We start from the raw sequence: 17,613 nt of genomic DNA, 5'->3' as shown, positions 1-17,613 counted from the left end.
ACGAAAAAAGGCGCTTTTAAGTGTAAAAAAGTGTTTCTTCTCAACTTTACAAAGCATACCCTCCTCCAGAGTGAGCGCAGTTAAAAGACATAGTAACAGGAAACTTACTTACTTACTCTCCGTTTCAAACAAATCGCTTTTGTTTGACTGAAAAACCATCTCACTGTGCGAACTTTTTCCATGACCGCAGTAAACTACAACTCCCAGCAGCCTCATTTCCGTCTTGAGAACATTCCAGCCAATCAGAAACCTTGTGGATTTATGGTAGCTATCTGGGGCATGGGGCCAGCGCGTCTAGCCAGCTCAAAGTGCCACGACTTCACAGCAGACCGAGGATTCTCCAGCGGAGTCAGGAGGAGAGCACTGGAAAAAAAGACAAGTTAGCCAGATAGCTGGAAATATAGGTAGCTTTGCTCAAAAGCCACTTCATCTATAACTCGACCTCAGTATATTCCCTTTGAAGCGAGCAGACGTAGCGTTATCAGCGCCGGGGTAAGCGTGGGATTCTTGGAATTTTTTTATTCATTGAACCATCTTTAGCTAGCTTGGAAAGCTGTTAACTGTTAGCCCCTAAGAAAACTACTGCCATAGAAACAGACCAGACGGAAGTTATTTAAAATGATTTTAGACCTTTTTCTCGCTAACTGTTTAGTCTGCATTTTTATTACAGCTTGTGTTGTCCATTTTTGTTGCGTAAGCGACGCTTATTGTGCAGGACGTTAGCCAATTTCATTGATTCATAGTGTTAGCTGCAGTGCTAGCTGGTAAGTATTGATTAAAACCATATAAAATTTAAAATAAATAAATAAATGAAATACTTGGAGCATTTGCACATCACTGTGCTTTAATGCGCGGCACGAGAAATAGGGTGCTCATAACGGTTTGTAAACTTTGAATAATCCCTTTCACTTGTGGTTTTGGGATAATTTTAGGATTAGCTTGAATAAACTATCTTTGAAGTTATTGAAGTCGATGTGTGTGTATTAGATTATGGGGAACAAGTAAGCTGTTATTATATACATCTTTTTAAAACCTTCACGACTTATTCAATTTCACGCCTTTTATCTGAAGACAGTTTAAATATCTTCAGTACACCCTCTATGAGAACCACTATAGCCATGAATTAAAGTCAGATATCTTAGGCTCTGTCTGAGGGATGTGTTTTTCGTAACAAAGGTGCACTTCTATATAACAGTTGGGGTCGAGTTAGCTTTCTTTCAGTCCTCTTCTTCAGTTCAGCCTGAGTAAAGATGCGCTGGTGTGTGACATCACAGATAGGAGGCAGGGCCGTACCTTCCCCTTTGAGTCTAGCTTATAGACCCTGCAATGAACAGGGACTCTGGACTCTTATTCTGCACTTTTCCTTTCCGTGTCACGTTGCTTTGTTTTAAAACAATAAACCTCTACATGTGTTGGCTTCTTGTGTTTATGCATTTTCTGTTAAGATAACATATCTGTTCCAGATATAAATGATAATTCTGCTAGAATAAATCAAGGTGTTTTAGTGACCCGCAAAAAACAGTCAGCCAACATTTCACCCTGCAGGTGAAATGTTCTGGTCTGTGAGAAGAACTTTTAAGAGCCTTGAAGAAAAAGCTGAATACTCTTGAAGGCATTTACTTTAACCACAAGTCAGCTTATGGAAATCTCTGCATTTTCTGTGTGTATTACATTGGTTTGTAACCATTTTTGATATGATCGATCAATTTTTTGAGCATCTGTTTCAAAAAAGTTTTTGATTTTGCTTCAGAAGATATCGTGCCCAAAAGTATGGACCTGTTCTGTTATAAAAATGCAGTAATCAAAATGATAATTCTAATGTTAAAAAAGTGAATGGCTTTAAATGACACTTTGTCTGAGGTTATCGCTCTTGCATTCAGTGTTAAACTGACTGTATGAGATGCAAATAAATGTGAGAAAAACGCATTCAACCCGAAAGTAAGCAACTATTTGGTTTCAGAGTTCAAGATTTATTGTTCTGCTTTCTGTGGCCACAAGTTATTGGACTTGACAGTGACACCTTGAGGCCGTTTGATGTAAAAGCTAGGATTGTTTCTCCTAAGAGCATTAATGGTAATTCTGTCTGATCAGTTGCTTTGCTAAAGCAGCTAATGTTACTTACATTTTTTTCTTTGGTAATATTACAATTTTGTCTGAGTATGAATGACAAAGTGAATCCCCCCCCCCCCCCCCCTTTTATTTTTATTTTCCAGGTTTACTAAAATTTAGCCATGGATATCTATGACCCCCAGACCCTTGGGATTATGGTTTTTGGTGGATTCATGGTGATCTCTGCTGTTGGGATTGCCCTCGTCTCCACCTTCTCCATGAAGGAGACCTCTTATGAGGAGGCCCTGGCTAAACAGCGCAGAGAACTGGGTAAGACACAGTCTGTTCGCACTGAGAAAAAGAAAAAGGACAAAGTGTCTGAGAAGAAGAACCGTGGAAAGAAGAAAGATGAAAAGCCCAATGGGAAGATCCCAGAGCAGGAGAAAGCTGAAGACGTTTCTGAAGGCGATGCCGACACTGACGCTGACATAGTCAGTGAGGGTGTAACTGCGCCAACTGTAGCTCCTTCTGTTTCTGTGCCTGTCTCCACTTTTGAAGTTGCAGCAGAGATGCAGCCCAAGTCTGCTGCTGAACCAAACCCAGCTCCTGAGCCCTCACCTGCACCTTCACCTAAAGAGAAGAAGAAGAAGCAGAAAGTGGCAAAGGTTGAGCCAGCTTCAACCCAGTCATCTGTAGTTGTGTCTGAACCGATCAAGTCCTCTGCAGCTTCTGCCGTAACCCAGGCTCCAGTCTCTGCCCCAACGAAGGTAACTGCTCCATCCTCTGCACCTGCTTCAGCCAAGGCCGCTCCTCCACCTGCTTCAGCCAAGGCCGCTCCTCCACCTGCTTCAGCCAAGTGTACTCCTCCACCTGCTTCAGCCAAGGCCGCTCCTCCACCTGCTTCTGCCAAGGCCGCTCCTTCACCTGCTTCAGCCAAGGCCGCTCCTCCACCTGCTTCAACGAAGTCTGCTCCTGCTCCAACTTCTACAACAGCCAAGTCCTCTTCAACCAAATCTTCCACTTCTGCTGCTCCTGCATCAGCTAAGCCTGCCCCTGTCACATCCAAATCTGCTCCAGCACCAACCAAGTCTGTACCAGCTCCATCTAAAACTGCTCCGGTGCTGGAGGCTGTCACTAAAGATGTCCCAGTGATGGCTGTGCCCCCGGTGGGATCCCAGCAGGCTCCCTCTGTTGCAGCAAAAGCACAAGAACCCAAGAAAAAGGCATCAAAGAAGAAGACTGAGCCTGGTAAGCATTTATATTTTAGAGATCTCTGATTACTGTGTACTAGATGTTGCAAAATGTAGTATTATTAATCTTATTTTAATATTTATATAGTTTAATTTTAAAGTTATTAAAGAAAGAGGAATGGCTCCGAAACAGGCAGTCTACACACGGTAGATGACAATGCACATAGCTCTACAGAAACCGCAGCTTTAGTTTCAGATATGACCACAGTGCTGCACTGGCTGCTTTTTATTATGCTAATATGTCCCTTCATTTCCCTCACATATGTCTTTCTGGCATCTTTTACCTCTTCCAAAGAGATGTGAGGGAGAGATGAATGGGAATCCTTGGTTCCAGTGCTGGTGATTTTCTGTGTGTGCATACAGAATACTTTTTAGGATGCACGTGTTTCCTTGCTCTAAGCTCCTCTCGAAGCCTCCTCCCTGCTCTTTTTGAGGCACATTTAAGGGACTGGTCCATCTCCAGTGGTGGAGGAGGAATGAGTTCACATCAGTGTAAAACAGAAGATCTAATGTTGTACATGTTCCAAAATGAGAAGTACTCACTGTCTTTACTTCCTTGGTAACCCTTCATATGTTTTAGATATCGACATTTTTTTCTGGGAAGCTGGTTGTTTGCTCTTTGATTAACTCTACAAGCAGCTATTCTTTAATGTAAACAAGACATTGTTTGCTCAACGCAAAGGCCTGCTATTATGCTATGCAGCTATCTGCTGTTACTGTTACAGTTTCTATAATAGACCTTCTCATTTAAATCAATGGAAATGGCAGGAACTACATTAGCCATAACACTGGTTGTTGTAGTGAGAGTTTAATGTTTAAGAGTTGGCTTGCATACACATACTTACAATCTAAGTCAGGAATAACTTGTCAGTACTGATGAACTTGAGCTGTGGACTTGTGGAAATAGTGCCAATGGCAGTGGTGGGTAACGTCTGGCACTCAGCTCTGGAGGACAGAGAGCACACCAGCTTGTCCAAACACTGTTGCTCTGTTTTGTTAACTTACAAAGCCTCTCAGTGCTGCTGACAATGAGAAGAGAGGTGGGGTCGGCTTTCTCACTTGCCTGAGGCTTGTCTCCGCCTGGTGCCACAATGCCCCATTATTTTGCCATCTGAAAATGCCCAGGGCCCCAGACCCAAAGGACATGTTGTAGCATTGTCCTTTTCCTAAGGCGGTGTGAGAGAATTCAGTCACCTTTGTCTAGACCACCTTATTTTAGATATTAATTAATTCTGAGTTTATTTAATTCTTCTGCATTATTCTGTGTTTGCCTTTGCAGTTGCAGCAGTGGATTCTGCCGATGCTCCGCTGTACCTGCCTTATAAGGCCCTGGTATCAACCATCAGCAGCATGGTGTTCAGTGAGGGAGAGGCACACAGGCTCATCGAGATTCTGTCTGAGAAAGTTGGCATCATCCAGGACACCTGGCACAAGGTATGGAACAGCAGAGTCAGTGAAGGAAAAGCCTCACAAAAGAACATAGTTCACTGAATACATTTGAGAGTTGAAGAAAGATTCATTCTTTTGCATCTCTCTGTGTGTTTGTTTGTGTGTTTAGGCCACTCAGAAAGGAGACCCAGTGGCCATGCTGAAGAAGCAGCTGGACGAGCGAGAGAAACAGCTGGCAGCAGAGCAAGAGGATGCTTCTGCAGTAAAGAATCGTCTTCGAGAGCTCACCAAGGTCAGACATAGAAGAGTCTCAAAAACAGCAGGTCTGCCCAGTGAGACTATTATTACTCATAATATGGACGAGAATCATAGCTGCATTTAAATCCTTATTATAACTAAGCCTGAAAGTGTGGTTTGGCATTATGGCAGCAGATAAACTAAATTAAAAGGACTAATATCCTGTTGCCATGACTGTGCACTGACAGCTGCACTATTCTTCTTTTGTCCTGAGGGTGGCACTATTGGGAAGCTAACTTTATCAGGTTACAATAGAGAAAAAAATCTTTAAGATGCAGGGGCAGTAGTTTCACTTTGATTTGGTAGCCACTGCTCTGTTTTACACCGTATTATGATATATTTTTTAAAAACCTGATTGGTAGGTGCTAAGTGAGAGGTAAAGCCAATAATATGTTCCAAAATTTATAATCCTCTCCTCTCTCGTGAGATTGATGGACAGTTGGTGAGATTTCATTCTTAAGTGACTTGTTGTAACACAATGAACGTGAATCCTTTCTCTGATTGTGCCGTCCATTTATCAGGAGTTGTCTGCTGAGAAGGCCAAGGTGGCCAGCGTAGAGACGAGGCTGAGTTCTCAGCTGAGTAAGAGAGAGCAAGAAATGGTTGCTCTGCAGGCTCGCATGCAGGCCAGCTACCAGGACCACGTAGCCCAAACGCAGAGACTCAATGCAAAGGTCAGTTTAATACACATTACATTGAATTTAAAAATCAAACGGGTATATTTGTGTTTGCGTTGTATTATTTTATGGTTCTCTGAGTAATCTGACTCCTGTTAGAAAGGAAGATTTAGTTTACTCTTGAAACACATTAAACATTACTCTTGTGAAAGAGCAGTAGCACCAGGCTTAATGGTTTCTTTAGCAACATTAAAAAAAAATCTTAAAAATGACTGCAGATCCTAAGCCTTCAGGACCAGCTGGAAAAAGGCCCCAATGCCCAACTTGCTCGCCTACAGCAGGAGAACTCCATCCTGCGTGATGCGCTCAACCAGGCTACGAGTCAAGCCGAGAGCAAGTGAGTTTTTACCAAACGCTGACACGGTAACTGACTAGTATGGGGCATTAAGAGATTTTTACCTCTTTATAAATACATTAAGTTTTAACTTCAGTACAGTGTGTACTGATTCAGATTCTTTTTATAACAGGTCTGAAGGTTGACTCAGGCTTGAAAGGCATGTGTCTTTACTCTTGAGCTGATGTCTGTCTCCCCTCTGCCCTCAGACAAAATGCAGAGCTGGCCAAGCTGCGACAGGAATGTGCAAAGTTAACCAAGGAACTCGGAGAGAAGACGGAGAGTGTGCTTGCAGATGAGAACATAAGGAAAGGGCTGGAGGCCAAGGTCTCTGCTGCTGAGAAGGAGCTCTCACAGTTTCAGGTTGGCTGCATTATCTTTATTATCACTACATAAGACCTGATTTTTTTTTTTTTTTCCCTGTCTGTTTTGCTATGGGACCACATTTATTCTAGCTTTTTTTATATAATCTTGTTTCTGCAGCGAGTTGGTGTCTGAGCATCTACAAAATGCAAGCCTAGGCCTTTCCCCACCAATCTCTAGACTCTCTAATGTTAAGGGACGTCTAATTGCCTTGTAATCATAGAGCCTAGGGCCGAGAATGGAATGCAGCTGTAACAATGACGGGGGCTGTAGGTGCCAGCTGGAATGCGTTCATGTCCGAGCATCGCTCCTCCCCAGCCTGTTGTAATCGGCCATAAAAACGTGACACCATTTCCAGTTTTCAGGCAGGAAGTACAACAGTGTGTTTTGGTCTGTTAATTTCCTTGTTTTATGCACTATCAGCCCACACAGTCCCACTCATGGAATGCTGCTGCTCTGAGCTATTACTGGTAATGTGGAACAAGTGAGTCAGCACTTCTCACAAGTCAAGTGTGCCTTTTGTTTAATCATTTACTTACTGCCCTCCCAGCAGTCTAAAGTCTTTGTACATATTATGCAACAAATCACGCTCACATGATGAAAGAGTTATATTTTTTTGGACTGTGACTATCAACAACATGGAGACAAAGGAAATTCTGTCATTTCCAAATCAAATCTCCTCCTGTGATGCTCGTAGAAAGAACTGCTTAGCTTAGAAATAAGATGTCTGTTTAATGTAACTGTTAATATTTTTTTCTTTTTGTGACATTTTCTGTTGGCTCTTTCCTTTTGTGGAACTTTTAAGGATGCATATGACTCAATGCTGTCAGTTACAAGAAAAGTTTTAGTGATACTTTGCTGCCCTCTGCTGTTTGTAACAACTTAATTTCTTCTTCAGACCAGCCACGCAGAGAAAGAACAGGCATTGCAGAGGAAATTGGAGGAGGTGTGTGAGGAACTCAGAACAACACAGAGTAGAAATGGCAGCCTGCAGGCAACTTTGGACAAGGCCCAACAGGACAGTGGCACACTCTCAGGTCAGTGAGCAAAGGCTATCATATTTAAGTGTTGGCATTTTTTTATGTCAGTAGTTTAAATAGAAAAATTAATCTTAGACAAGTCTTAGTCAAAGTATTTAAAGCTAAAGATTAACTTGCAAGTTTTTATTTCTACAGAGTTTCAAGTACGTGTTAAGAAGTTGGAGGCTGAGCTCAAGGAGCGTTCTGCTCAGGTGGATGCCTTCACTGTCCAGCTGGAGGAGACAAAGAAAGAGAAAAGACAGCTTGAACAGCAGGTGGCGTCAATCAACTCCCTGTTGGAGGCCAGTCAGAATAAAAAGGAGGAGGATAACAAACAGGTAAAAGTATTTTAAGTTTGACCTCTATGAAAGAGATGACTAATACGTAACCACACCTAAAATTGCTGACTAGTATGTAGTCACACCTAAAGATGTTTGTTATTTTTACATTTTCCAGGTGAACTCTGAAGATGTGGAACGTCTAAAGATCAGGTAGGTGTTTACTCTTCCTCTCTCATAAATCAATATCACATCCAATGCTGGTTTATTCACTTTCTAAATATCACGCCCTTATGTACAGCTTGCAAGAGAGAGAGAGCCAGTTAAATGTGCTTCACGAGGAACTGAAGCAACTGCAGATAAAGAAGGAAGCTGCTGTAAGCACTGCATGCATTTGACATTTAATTTGTTACCAAAAAGTATCACTTCTCAGTTTCTCAGGATAAATATAGATCGCAAAAAATGGGCTAATGGCAAATAATGTTCCCTTTCAATAGGAGAACACTATTGCTGAGCTTGAGCAAAGAAATAAGAGGTAAGGTGCTTTATAATTATCTTGGGCTAATAGAAAGTGCAGGTTGGTTTTGTTATGATTTATACCTCTGTGTAAATTGTGTAACCTTTTAGTGAAGATGCCAGTCAGGTCACAGCACTTCAGGATGAACTCAAAAACCTCAAAGAAGAAATGGTGACACTGAAGAACACACAAGTAAGCGTTCCTGTCGATGTGCATGATTCTGCTTTTAGAGCTGCCCAGAAAGAAAAAAATTGATTTGCATGTTGTTCCTGTTTCAGCAGTCAGATGGCTCTGCAGAGCTTGCACTACTACAGAACAGGTAATGCACTTAAATGTTGCTGTTCTGCCTTAACAGGCAAATCGTACACACAGGTTAATAAGTCTGCCACATGTAAAGATCAGCCTCGCATAAAATTAGGTCAGTTATTTACATCTGTTTTGTCTTTTGTTTGCTTTAATAGTTTGACTGAAAAGGATGCTCTGGTCACGTCATTACAAGATGAACTGAGGGTAGCAAAAGAGAAGGTTGCCACTCACGCGGTAAGTCTTTTCACCTGCTGGTGGCTTATCAGCGGAAACCAGTTTGCTGCCAGTCACCTTACTGATAATGTCGTTCACTGCTTAAACAGAACACTGCGGCAGAACTGGCAGCTTTTCAAAATGAAACCAAAGAAGCTCTCCAGACACTTTTCCCACAGATACCTGTAGAGACAGAGCAGGTAAGAAAGGGGGATTTCACTGGGAGAGTTGCTGAATGAGCTTTTTATTCCAAAACAGGTGATAATGTGCCTGTGACTCATTTATGCCTACTTTTTCTCCTCTTAGTTAAACTGGTTAAAAGTGTTTACACAGAACGCTCAGGGAGCTCTGAGCCAGGAGTCTCAGTCAAACACAGCACATTCAGTAAGCCACTTTACACTGTTTCCACATACTGGTTTAAAGTAACCTGGCAGAAGAGGTTGTGAATGTTTGTGGTTTGTTATAGGAGTTGCTTGAGAAACTGAAGGAGGGGGAGGAAAGCCATGGTTCCCTGCAGGCTGAATGTGAACAGTACAGGACAGTACTGGCTGAAACTGTACGTTTCTAAAATCCAGTGGTGAATTACGGATTACAAAGTTGATATGGTCCATCTATAGATCTCTCCATTTTCTCCTTTAGGAAGGAATGCTGAAACATCTTCAGAAGAGTGTGGAGGAGGAAGAGCTCGTATGGAAATCCAAGATGGCTAACTCAGAGGAACAGCTGAAAGAGGTGACTAATAATACCTACTAAAAATTTTATCTTTATCTTGACTTTAAAAACAATGTCACTTTCAGGGGTTTTCAAAACTAATTTACGGTATCTTGTTACATTGCCAGGCTTTGCAGAAAGTCAGTAAGCTGGAAGCAGAAAACCAAAGTATAGAACAGGTGAGGATTTCTCCACTCTATTTAAATCACCTCCTGGGGGTAAGTTGGCATGTTTTAAGTTGTCTTTTTTTTTTTTCTCTACAGTTGAAGGAGCAGATGATGCTTCTGGAAGCCCAGCTGGAAAAGCAGACAGACAGTCATCTAATCTCAGAGGAGATGGAGCAGGTACACAAGCAGCTAAGATCTTTAGCAGGCTTACTAGAATTGTATTATATTTATATTAAATGACAGAAACTTGTATATTACTGGCATAGTTTCACCTTTATTCTTGCATTCAGGCTATACACCTGGTTTCTTGACTAGTTAAAAAACAACTTCCATGCATTTATTAAAGTGCAAATGTAACACACTGATGTAGAAGTCTCAAAAACGTACAAAAGCTTCCTTTATCAAATATGATACACAAGAGTTAAGGGGTTAAGCTGGAGAATATCTAATAATAAATTTGCTGAGTTATGTTAATATTTAAAATGATGTGTTCATTTACATATTTTGTTCCACTTAAAACAACAACACTAACATTGGCTCCTGCCTGTGCTCTGCTCTGCGTTCAGCTGAAGCTGCAGCTGTCGGAGTGTCAGAGCCAGCTGGATTTGGCCCGGAAGGAGGCCAAGGCACACAAGGAGGAGCTCGCACAGGTGACTACACCGCCGTGACTCACTTTCCCATCGTCTAGCCAATAATATGTAAAGCATTCTTATGAAAGTGTACTTGAGTTGAGAGGAGGGAATTTTCGTTAAGGAATCCATGCGACTCATGACTTCACATGCAGAACCAGCTCAGTAAGCTGTCACTGACTTATGAGTGCCAAGCGAGAGATTCATGGATGGAGGTTACGTAAACAGTGACGAGCGGCGGCTTCCTTTTTCAGGTCAGAGAGCAGCTGAGCGAGATCACGCTGCGGGCCCAGCAAGAACAGAATGGCCCGGCTGAGGCTCAACCCACTCAGGTCAGGGTGCAAATGTCACCCTTCACTTCCTGTTAGAGAGTACTGGACAGTGACATGAACGGCTTAAATAAATCTCCTTTGTTTTTTGTTTTTTTTAACATTTCCTTCACAATTGGGTTTGGTTCCATTTAATAGGACATCGAATTAAATTTGCAAGGATCCAGATGTGTGTTGTCATGTGAATTAGAAACACATTTGGTCATTTCCTTCTCCTAAATGACGGATCTTCCATGAAAAAAAAAAAAAGTCCTGATGACTCCGATATAGTAGGGCTGTAATTCCGGTCCGTCCAGTACTCCTCCAGCAGGGCAGCTGTTTATGCTAACCACTGCTTGCACTAACAGAGTGAGCCTAACTCTTAACTGCTGCTGATTCTCCACTTGCATGCTCACCTCTGTTTTGTTTCCTGATATTTGTTTATATGTTTAAAAGCCCAGAAACCTCGTGTTTGATTTTAGTCTTTCACCTAGAAACAGCGAGAGAAAGTACTAACTCGGTCCACAGGTTGAGCAGCTTTTGATTTATGTATGTTGGTGTGTGCACAGTGCTGGCAATTTAACAAAAGAATGTTTGTTTACGCATCACTGTGCTGCTTATTAGTGTGTGTGTGTATGTGTGTATTTATAGTGTGCCTCTGTCTGCCGCCAGGTCCAGAACGAGTTGAGCCAGACGGCAGAGAAGCTGCACGGGGAGGCGACCCACAGGCAGCAGCTCTCAGAAGAGTATGAGAAGGTATCAGCTACAGTCTGTGCAGTATTTATGTTCTTCTTACACCTTTACGTTTCTCTTAAGTTCGCAGTGGATAACAGAGATGTGTGCTGTCAACTTTCAGGCCCAAAAAACTGTAGCAGAACTTCAGGCTCAACTGGATCTTTTAAAGGATTCCTCAGAGTCGCCACAATCCGACACTGAAGACGTAGCTCAGCTGAAGGTGCGCAATGGCTACAATAGCGTTTTGTTAGAAAATAGCAACCACTGTTTGTTTGTTTTGTTTAAATTAAACAAAAAGTGCGACCGTGGTTCAAGGCATTGGGAAGCTCATCCTGTAACCGGAAGATTGCCGGTTCGATCTCCAGCTCTGTCTGTCTTGGTCTACCGCCTACTGGTGATGGTGCGATATAGCAGCCTCGCTTCTGTCAGTCTGCCCCAGGGCAGCTGTGGCTACAACTGTAGCTTGCCTCCACCAGTGTGTGAATGTGAGAGTGAATGAATAGTGGAATCGTAAAGTGCTTTTATTATTATTATTATTATAAAAACTACTGATATGGTTGAAACTGTGCATAAACATACAGATATAGCGAGCATAGTGTGAGCATATTACATGAATAGGGTTGTAGTATTTCATAGGTGAGTGTGTGGCAGGGTTACAGTATAGGATGGATGAGTGCTGGTCTATTATAAATCTTTAACCCTGCAAAGTATGTCAGGATGACAGTGGCCCTGCTTCTAACAAAAGAAACTTGATTGTCATGCAGTCTACACACCAAACAGTGCAGAATGAAAATACATCACCTGGCTCAGAATAGTGCAGCAAAAGAGAGTATAAAGAGGTCATGAGTCAAGTCACTTGACTTGATATAGAACATGGAATGAATAAGCAAGAACAAGATGTGCAAATATGTATAATATATAATAAAAAAAGAATACATCTGTTTATAAAAACATGTAAAGCTCTTTCAAAGTGTTTTTTTTTTTACCTTAGTTCATTGGTGTCACGTTTGCTCCTGGTTGTTTGAACAGGAGCGCTTGGCGAAGGAGAAGAAACTGTCCAAAGACCTGGGCCAGGCAGCCACTAAGCTCCAGCAGCTTCTTAAAGCTACTCGGGAGCAGCTGACCAAAGAGCGGGAGACGGTGAGAACACTACAGGAGCACCTGGAGAACAAGGTGAGTAAATGCACTCCCAGTGTGTACGCTCATAACCTTTTGTTCTTACATATCTTCATGCTACCATTTCTCATATTTCTTTTCAAGGGAGAATACGTGGAACTGAAGGAAGGAACGTCTGTGTGAGAGGAAGTTCACTGCAGACACTACAAAACTGCCAAATATGCCTTATAATTACCATAGTTATGCATTCCAAAAATTTCTTTTCTTGTACTGTAGTTGATTGCATTTATTGCAGCTGTAGGAATCAAGTATTTGATATTTTTAAAAACATTTCAAACTAAGATTAGAGGAGATAATCCTGCTGCAATCTTTATTAAAACCCACATTCCCTCAACAACTCTGGCTATGTCAGAAGTTATTTATCCCCCTGCCTTCTATTTCTGACATTCCCCCATAGTTCAGTGTTAAAAGGGAAACCGAATGTACGTCAAACGTGCATCAACCTGTGCAATTACTTTGTATGTCTTTTCTATGTGGTTGAATGATGGGAACATAATGTGGTTCATCAGTGCAGGGCCTGCTTTTCCTCTGTAGCTGGTTGCCATTAACACACATTGAATCTGAATTTGTATGAATGAATAAACTACAGTGTTGGCACTCTGTAATGGTGTTCAGTGCGTGTGTGTTGTTGCTGCAATGCAGTCAATGTTGGCAGGAAGCGAAGCATAATGGCACATTTTTAGTTCCGGTGTGATTAAAAACCACACATCTTCAGTCATGTGTCCTGCACAGTACATTTACCTTAAGGCATTCAATAGAGTTTTTATTTATGTTGCACCGATTCTCACAACAGTAGTCCCTGGCATTGCACTACTGTAAAGGACCTTATGGTTTTATAGAGGAAAACTCCAATTCTTTGTTTTTCCTCTAATTATCTTTAAGGAAAGATTGGTAAGAAAGAAGAATGTGATAAGTTTTGACATTTGGCTTAGGACCACTACACTCTAAATCATTGTGTCAGGCTTAAAAGCTGTTTGCCAAACCATTGCTATGTGGAGAAAGACTACTGCTATCTACCAGGAAGTCCTGTTAGACAGCAACATGCTCCGTGTACATTTGTCATACAACTGAATGCAGATGTGAAATCCAGCCATAGTGCTCAGACTAAAGACACCTTTAAGGGGGGAAAAAGGTGCCACTGTATTTTCTTAAAGCTTTAATTTCAATAAAACTGTTAGAATTCCCCCAAGAGTGTTTGGCTGTTTCCTTTATGACCACTTCAAGGACTTTACGGAGAGTAGAGTCTCTGAAAAAGAGACTAATTTCATTTTTAGTTCAAGTAAAGTGAGAAAGCTCAAAGTGCGACTTCTTTATAAATAAAAAAGAAAAATATAAATCTAAATGTAGTCAAAGCCTCACTAATTGCGCTTTCAATAAGAGATGTCAAAGTTCCGAGGACTGTTAAACTACTCAACTGCCGTAAATCACTTAGAGGGAAAAAAAAAAAAAGGCGTCGCTGCCGCGCGACTTTTTCTAAATCGCCGTGCGTCATTAGTTCCCTGAAAGCAAAACAGCCAATCACGAACCGACCAGAGCGCCCCTCTTGTTCATCCAGTGTCGTATCAAACCCCGCCAAATTCTAGTGCGATGGTTTCTTTTAGCCCCAATACTCGAAGAGCCACCTGCCTGTGTTTCAGGTCCACTGTGGTGCATGCATTTTTTGGTAAGTAGACAGGGAGGGGGGCAGGCGGTGCTCCCACACGGCTTTAAAAACTGCTTCCTGTTTTCACAAATCAAGTGCCGGAACTGGATTATATTTTGTAATCGAGATCCCCGAAAGTCTCATGACGTTCAGAAACATTCACATGTTGTTTCTGTGGGAAATCTCGACAATTTAAAGTCGAAGACGACTCATTTTTGAATTACGAGGACGTGACATAATATGCAAGGAGCAGTTCTTAGGGATGTGATGCTACAACTAGTAATCAGCAAATAATATCGCTCGGTTTGCTATACATCCAGGCTCCAGCTCTCTTGATTATACATTAAGTTACTCCCACCTCTTAAAAGCACCCACTTTTCTACCTGTAATATTTATAAGTCATATCCTGAACACTGAAATATGATAGTTGATACCAAATCATAATTGCACCGGTAAATCAAAACAAGAGGCAAAGAAGATCACACAAACATTGCATTGAGTTTATTTGACAACACATCAACAGTGCAGCAATTCCAGTGATTTGTTTTTCCCTGTACTATAACTCTAGGTGTCCGTCAAAGAAACACCCCTAGGAATATTTCTGTCAAACTTAAATCCCAGCCATTTTGGCACTACAATAGGTTGTTAATGTTGTTTTACAGCACACGTTTGCTTTCTTGTTGTGGAGAAATATTAAAAAAGGAAGACAAGTGGCATATACTGACAAATGCAGGGATTCATGAAGTTTGTATTTACACAGGGGGAAAAAGGAGAAATTTCAAGGTACCAAGAGTCAAAAAAAAAAAAAAAAAAAAAAAAAAAAAAAAAACCCTACAAAACCAAAAATGAGTAAAATACCATCTGAACAAGGTTGATTTCACAGTCCGACTGTGTGCCCAGATCGTTTTGTGTCCCTGTGTTAACACTATTAAAATCCCATTCAGAGCCCAAGCCTCCCCCCTACTTTAAGCTTTGTCAACCATCTCCCAACCCCACCCCCAAAAATCACCTTTGACGTACCATTTCAAATCTGTTTAATTGACCTCATTTTGAAACAAGGAAACAAAGCAAAAAATATATATTTTTCATTCATTTATTTATTCCTTATTGCTTAATTCAGTGATCTCACACAGCGTGGCCCTCAAGCTTGACTACACCTTTTCCCATTCTTTCTGCAAAACTTTCCCTGGTTCCATAATCTGAAAGGTCATTCATCTCCAGCATGTGTTTGACTCCTGTTAGAAAAGATAAATAAAACAAAAAGGGAAAGACCAGCTTGTGTTAACAATATCATAGAATTTCAAAGTAAATACACGTAAATAAGAACGTGGCATGTTAAAACATTTTCTAAAAAATTAAAACAAAACACAAAAAACCAACACAAACCTGTTTGGATCTTCTTCAGGGAATCTTTGGAGCTAGCGTATTTCATTTTTTCTTTGATTGGTGCCGTATCAGGAGCCCTAATGAAGAGAAGCCATTATCCGTGTGTCCAAAACAGACTGCTTAAACATTTTTCCTATTCGTGCAAACGTCTCCTTGGAACGACAGACTCTCAAAAGCATCAGAATCCAGACATCATGCTTAGTTCTTTTATTACTTCCTGCAGATCAGTTGGGTGCAGGCAAAAAAAATAAAATAAAAATAAAAAGAAATAAATAACATGTAAAAGTGGAGGGAACACTCAGCAGAAATTTGAGGACTTACCACATCACAGCGACCAGTTCTTCTTTTCTACTTGATTCCTTTGTTTCAAAGTGGCAGTCATACATCAAGTAGCGACAGACTTTAGAATCCAGGAGGCTGATGAAGAACTTGAAGACATCATCCTTGTCTGCCAGGTCTTTCTGACGGTAGATTTTATCGACGACGATGGCGCCCTCACTGTCATCGATTTTGAATATCACCAATCTTACGCGTTCATTCTGGTCAGCATCATTTTTCACTACTTTCATTTCATTGATGAGGTCCTTAACGGCGTCAGTGACTTTAACTCCAGATGCCTGGTAAAAAGACAAGATATTATAAAAAGGAAAAAACACCTCCCCCACACACACACACACACACACACACCTGCTCCTACTACAGACATGTAGATTTGTGACACGCCTCTCATTTAAACAATGGGATTTATAAAGTTAAGCATTGGGAGTAATTGTATTAAATACCAAGATGCAAAATGAGCACTTTAAAATAAATTGGGCTTTGGGTCGTACATCTGCAGATATTCTCAACTTCGACAGTTTGTTCCGAGAGAAAAAGCAGAAATGAAAGATGAAGAAACAGGAAGCTCTTCAAAAAGAGTTCAGCTTTGGTGAGACGTGCTGTTCAGGCAATTAAAATGTGCAAACATTTAACCAACTTTCTTTAAGCAGCAATGTGCCAAAGGGTGTTGCTATTCTTTCCCCAGTTTAAGGCCTTGAATCTGTCACATTCCAGTCATTGTGGAACAAGTTAGCACAAGAAACACCGCCCCAAGGGATTCTCTCTCAACAAGTTTGAAGCACGAACGGAGCTTCCTCCATTTTGGAGGCAAAGCCACACCATGAATGAACAAACCTTCTGCACCAAGAGCAAGCCATCTTCTTATTTCCTTCCACTCCACAGTAATCACATGTAAGCCTTACACCGTTGCTCTACCGACAACCAATTTCACACAGTTTTCACTTTTTTCCTCCTTTTTCCCTCCAAATTTGGTTTTAAAAGGAGGCTTAAAGCTGTCATCACTTCTAAGGCTGCATTGTTTAGCAGAGCGCACAAATCACACAAGAGTGGCAGCTCAAGCAAAAAAAAAAAAAAAAAAAATCCTAGCATAATTCTTTGTGAGAGGTACTCACCATTTTGCTTCTGATGTGTGACGGAAACAGGCAGCAGAGAAAAATGGCAGCAGCAGTTAAAAAGCTGAGGGGTCATAAGGAAGGAGAGCAGGTTGACTCATAGAGGAGGAGCCCTGTTGAATTGAGCACACCTCCAGAAGGCGGCCCAGCCCTCCGTTCCCAGGTGTGACACAGTTTCATCTGCAACCTCAGCATTTGCATTTAATCACAATTATAATTTGAAGCTTAAATCACAAAAAAGGTGTGCGTGTGCTTAAGTGCCTCACACAACGTGAGTGTTTTTTGTTTTCTTTGTTACTTTTACTTCTATGCGCTTTAGTCTTGTTAAGCTTGATATCTTTTATCTTTCTCAGGTGAGGCTCCCAGGTGTTATAGACGGGAGCGGCACATGACGTCCATATATGGAGAACAACCGCGTCTACACTTTTTAAGCCATCTGCAGCTCAGATGGATTTCTATGGCCTTATATGGTAATAGGTAGGATGAGCAAAGAGATGTGTCAAAAGAACTTATTTAGCTACCTGTGGAAACCAGACTGTTTCTGCACAGTGAGCTGTGAGATACACAAATGACTGTTTCAGGCCAAAACCACACTTATATCTGCATGCATATTTGCAACTCGTGAGGGCCGGTTTAGAAGAGCATGTTAGTGTAAATGTTGAGTTGCCGGCTTCGTTTCTTAAAGGTTTTTTTTTTGTGTGTGACTCGGTGATGAC

At 41.4% G+C, this 17,613-nt stretch overlaps 2 protein-coding genes across 4 annotated transcripts; one reads left to right on the top strand and one right to left on the bottom strand.

The window, feature by feature from the left end:
* The first annotated feature begins 281 nt into the window (after positions 1–281).
* On the top strand, positions 282–13,023 carry rrbp1a (ribosome binding protein 1a). Of its 3 annotated transcripts, none has more exons than XM_085297246.1 (27): positions 282–492; positions 2,214–3,297; positions 4,579–4,733; positions 4,858–4,980; positions 5,507–5,659; positions 5,881–5,999; positions 6,206–6,359; positions 7,258–7,396; positions 7,535–7,716; positions 7,835–7,869; positions 7,958–8,033; positions 8,154–8,191; positions 8,284–8,365; positions 8,455–8,492; positions 8,635–8,713; positions 8,803–8,892; positions 8,999–9,076; positions 9,159–9,248; positions 9,332–9,424; positions 9,532–9,582; positions 9,667–9,747; positions 10,137–10,220; positions 10,454–10,531; positions 11,180–11,263; positions 11,364–11,462; positions 12,272–12,415; positions 12,503–13,023. In XM_085297246.1, exons 2-27 carry the CDS (start codon positions 2,232–2,234, stop codon positions 12,539–12,541), a joined length of 3,450 nt encoding a protein of 1,149 aa, XP_085153372.1. In that variant the 5' UTR covers positions 282–492; positions 2,214–2,231; the 3' UTR covers positions 12,542–13,023. The 3 variants fall into 3 exon arrangements, with proteins under 3 accessions (XP_085153372.1, XP_085153373.1, XP_085153371.1); XM_085297245.1 differs by having other exon boundaries at positions 283–492; positions 8,452–8,492; XM_085297247.1 differs by lacking the exon at positions 10,454–10,531 and having other exon boundaries at positions 8,452–8,492.
* Positions 13,024–14,546: 1,523 nt separating this feature from the next.
* Positions 14,547–17,053, bottom strand: cfl1l (cofilin 1 (non-muscle), like). The gene is made up of 4 exons (XM_085297249.1): positions 16,898–17,053; positions 15,768–16,063; positions 15,447–15,523; positions 14,547–15,295 (listed from the first exon to the last, which is right to left on the bottom strand). The coding sequence occupies exons 1-4, from the start codon at positions 16,898–16,900 to the stop codon at positions 15,186–15,188; spliced, it is 486 nt and encodes a 161-aa protein (XP_085153375.1). The 5' UTR covers positions 16,901–17,053; the 3' UTR covers positions 14,547–15,185.
* Positions 17,054–17,613: the final 560 nt, after the last annotated feature.

The sequence above is a fragment of the Mchenga conophoros genome, linkage group LG13 (assembly GCF_057382185.1).
Source record: "Mchenga conophoros isolate Kocher_MC1m ecotype Shallow Benthic linkage group LG13, M_conophoros_male_GT1.1, whole genome shotgun sequence".
NCBI classification, from domain to species: Eukaryota; Metazoa; Chordata; class Actinopteri; order Cichliformes; family Cichlidae; genus Mchenga; species Mchenga conophoros.
This window is presented reverse-complemented; position numbering and strand designations above follow the sequence as displayed.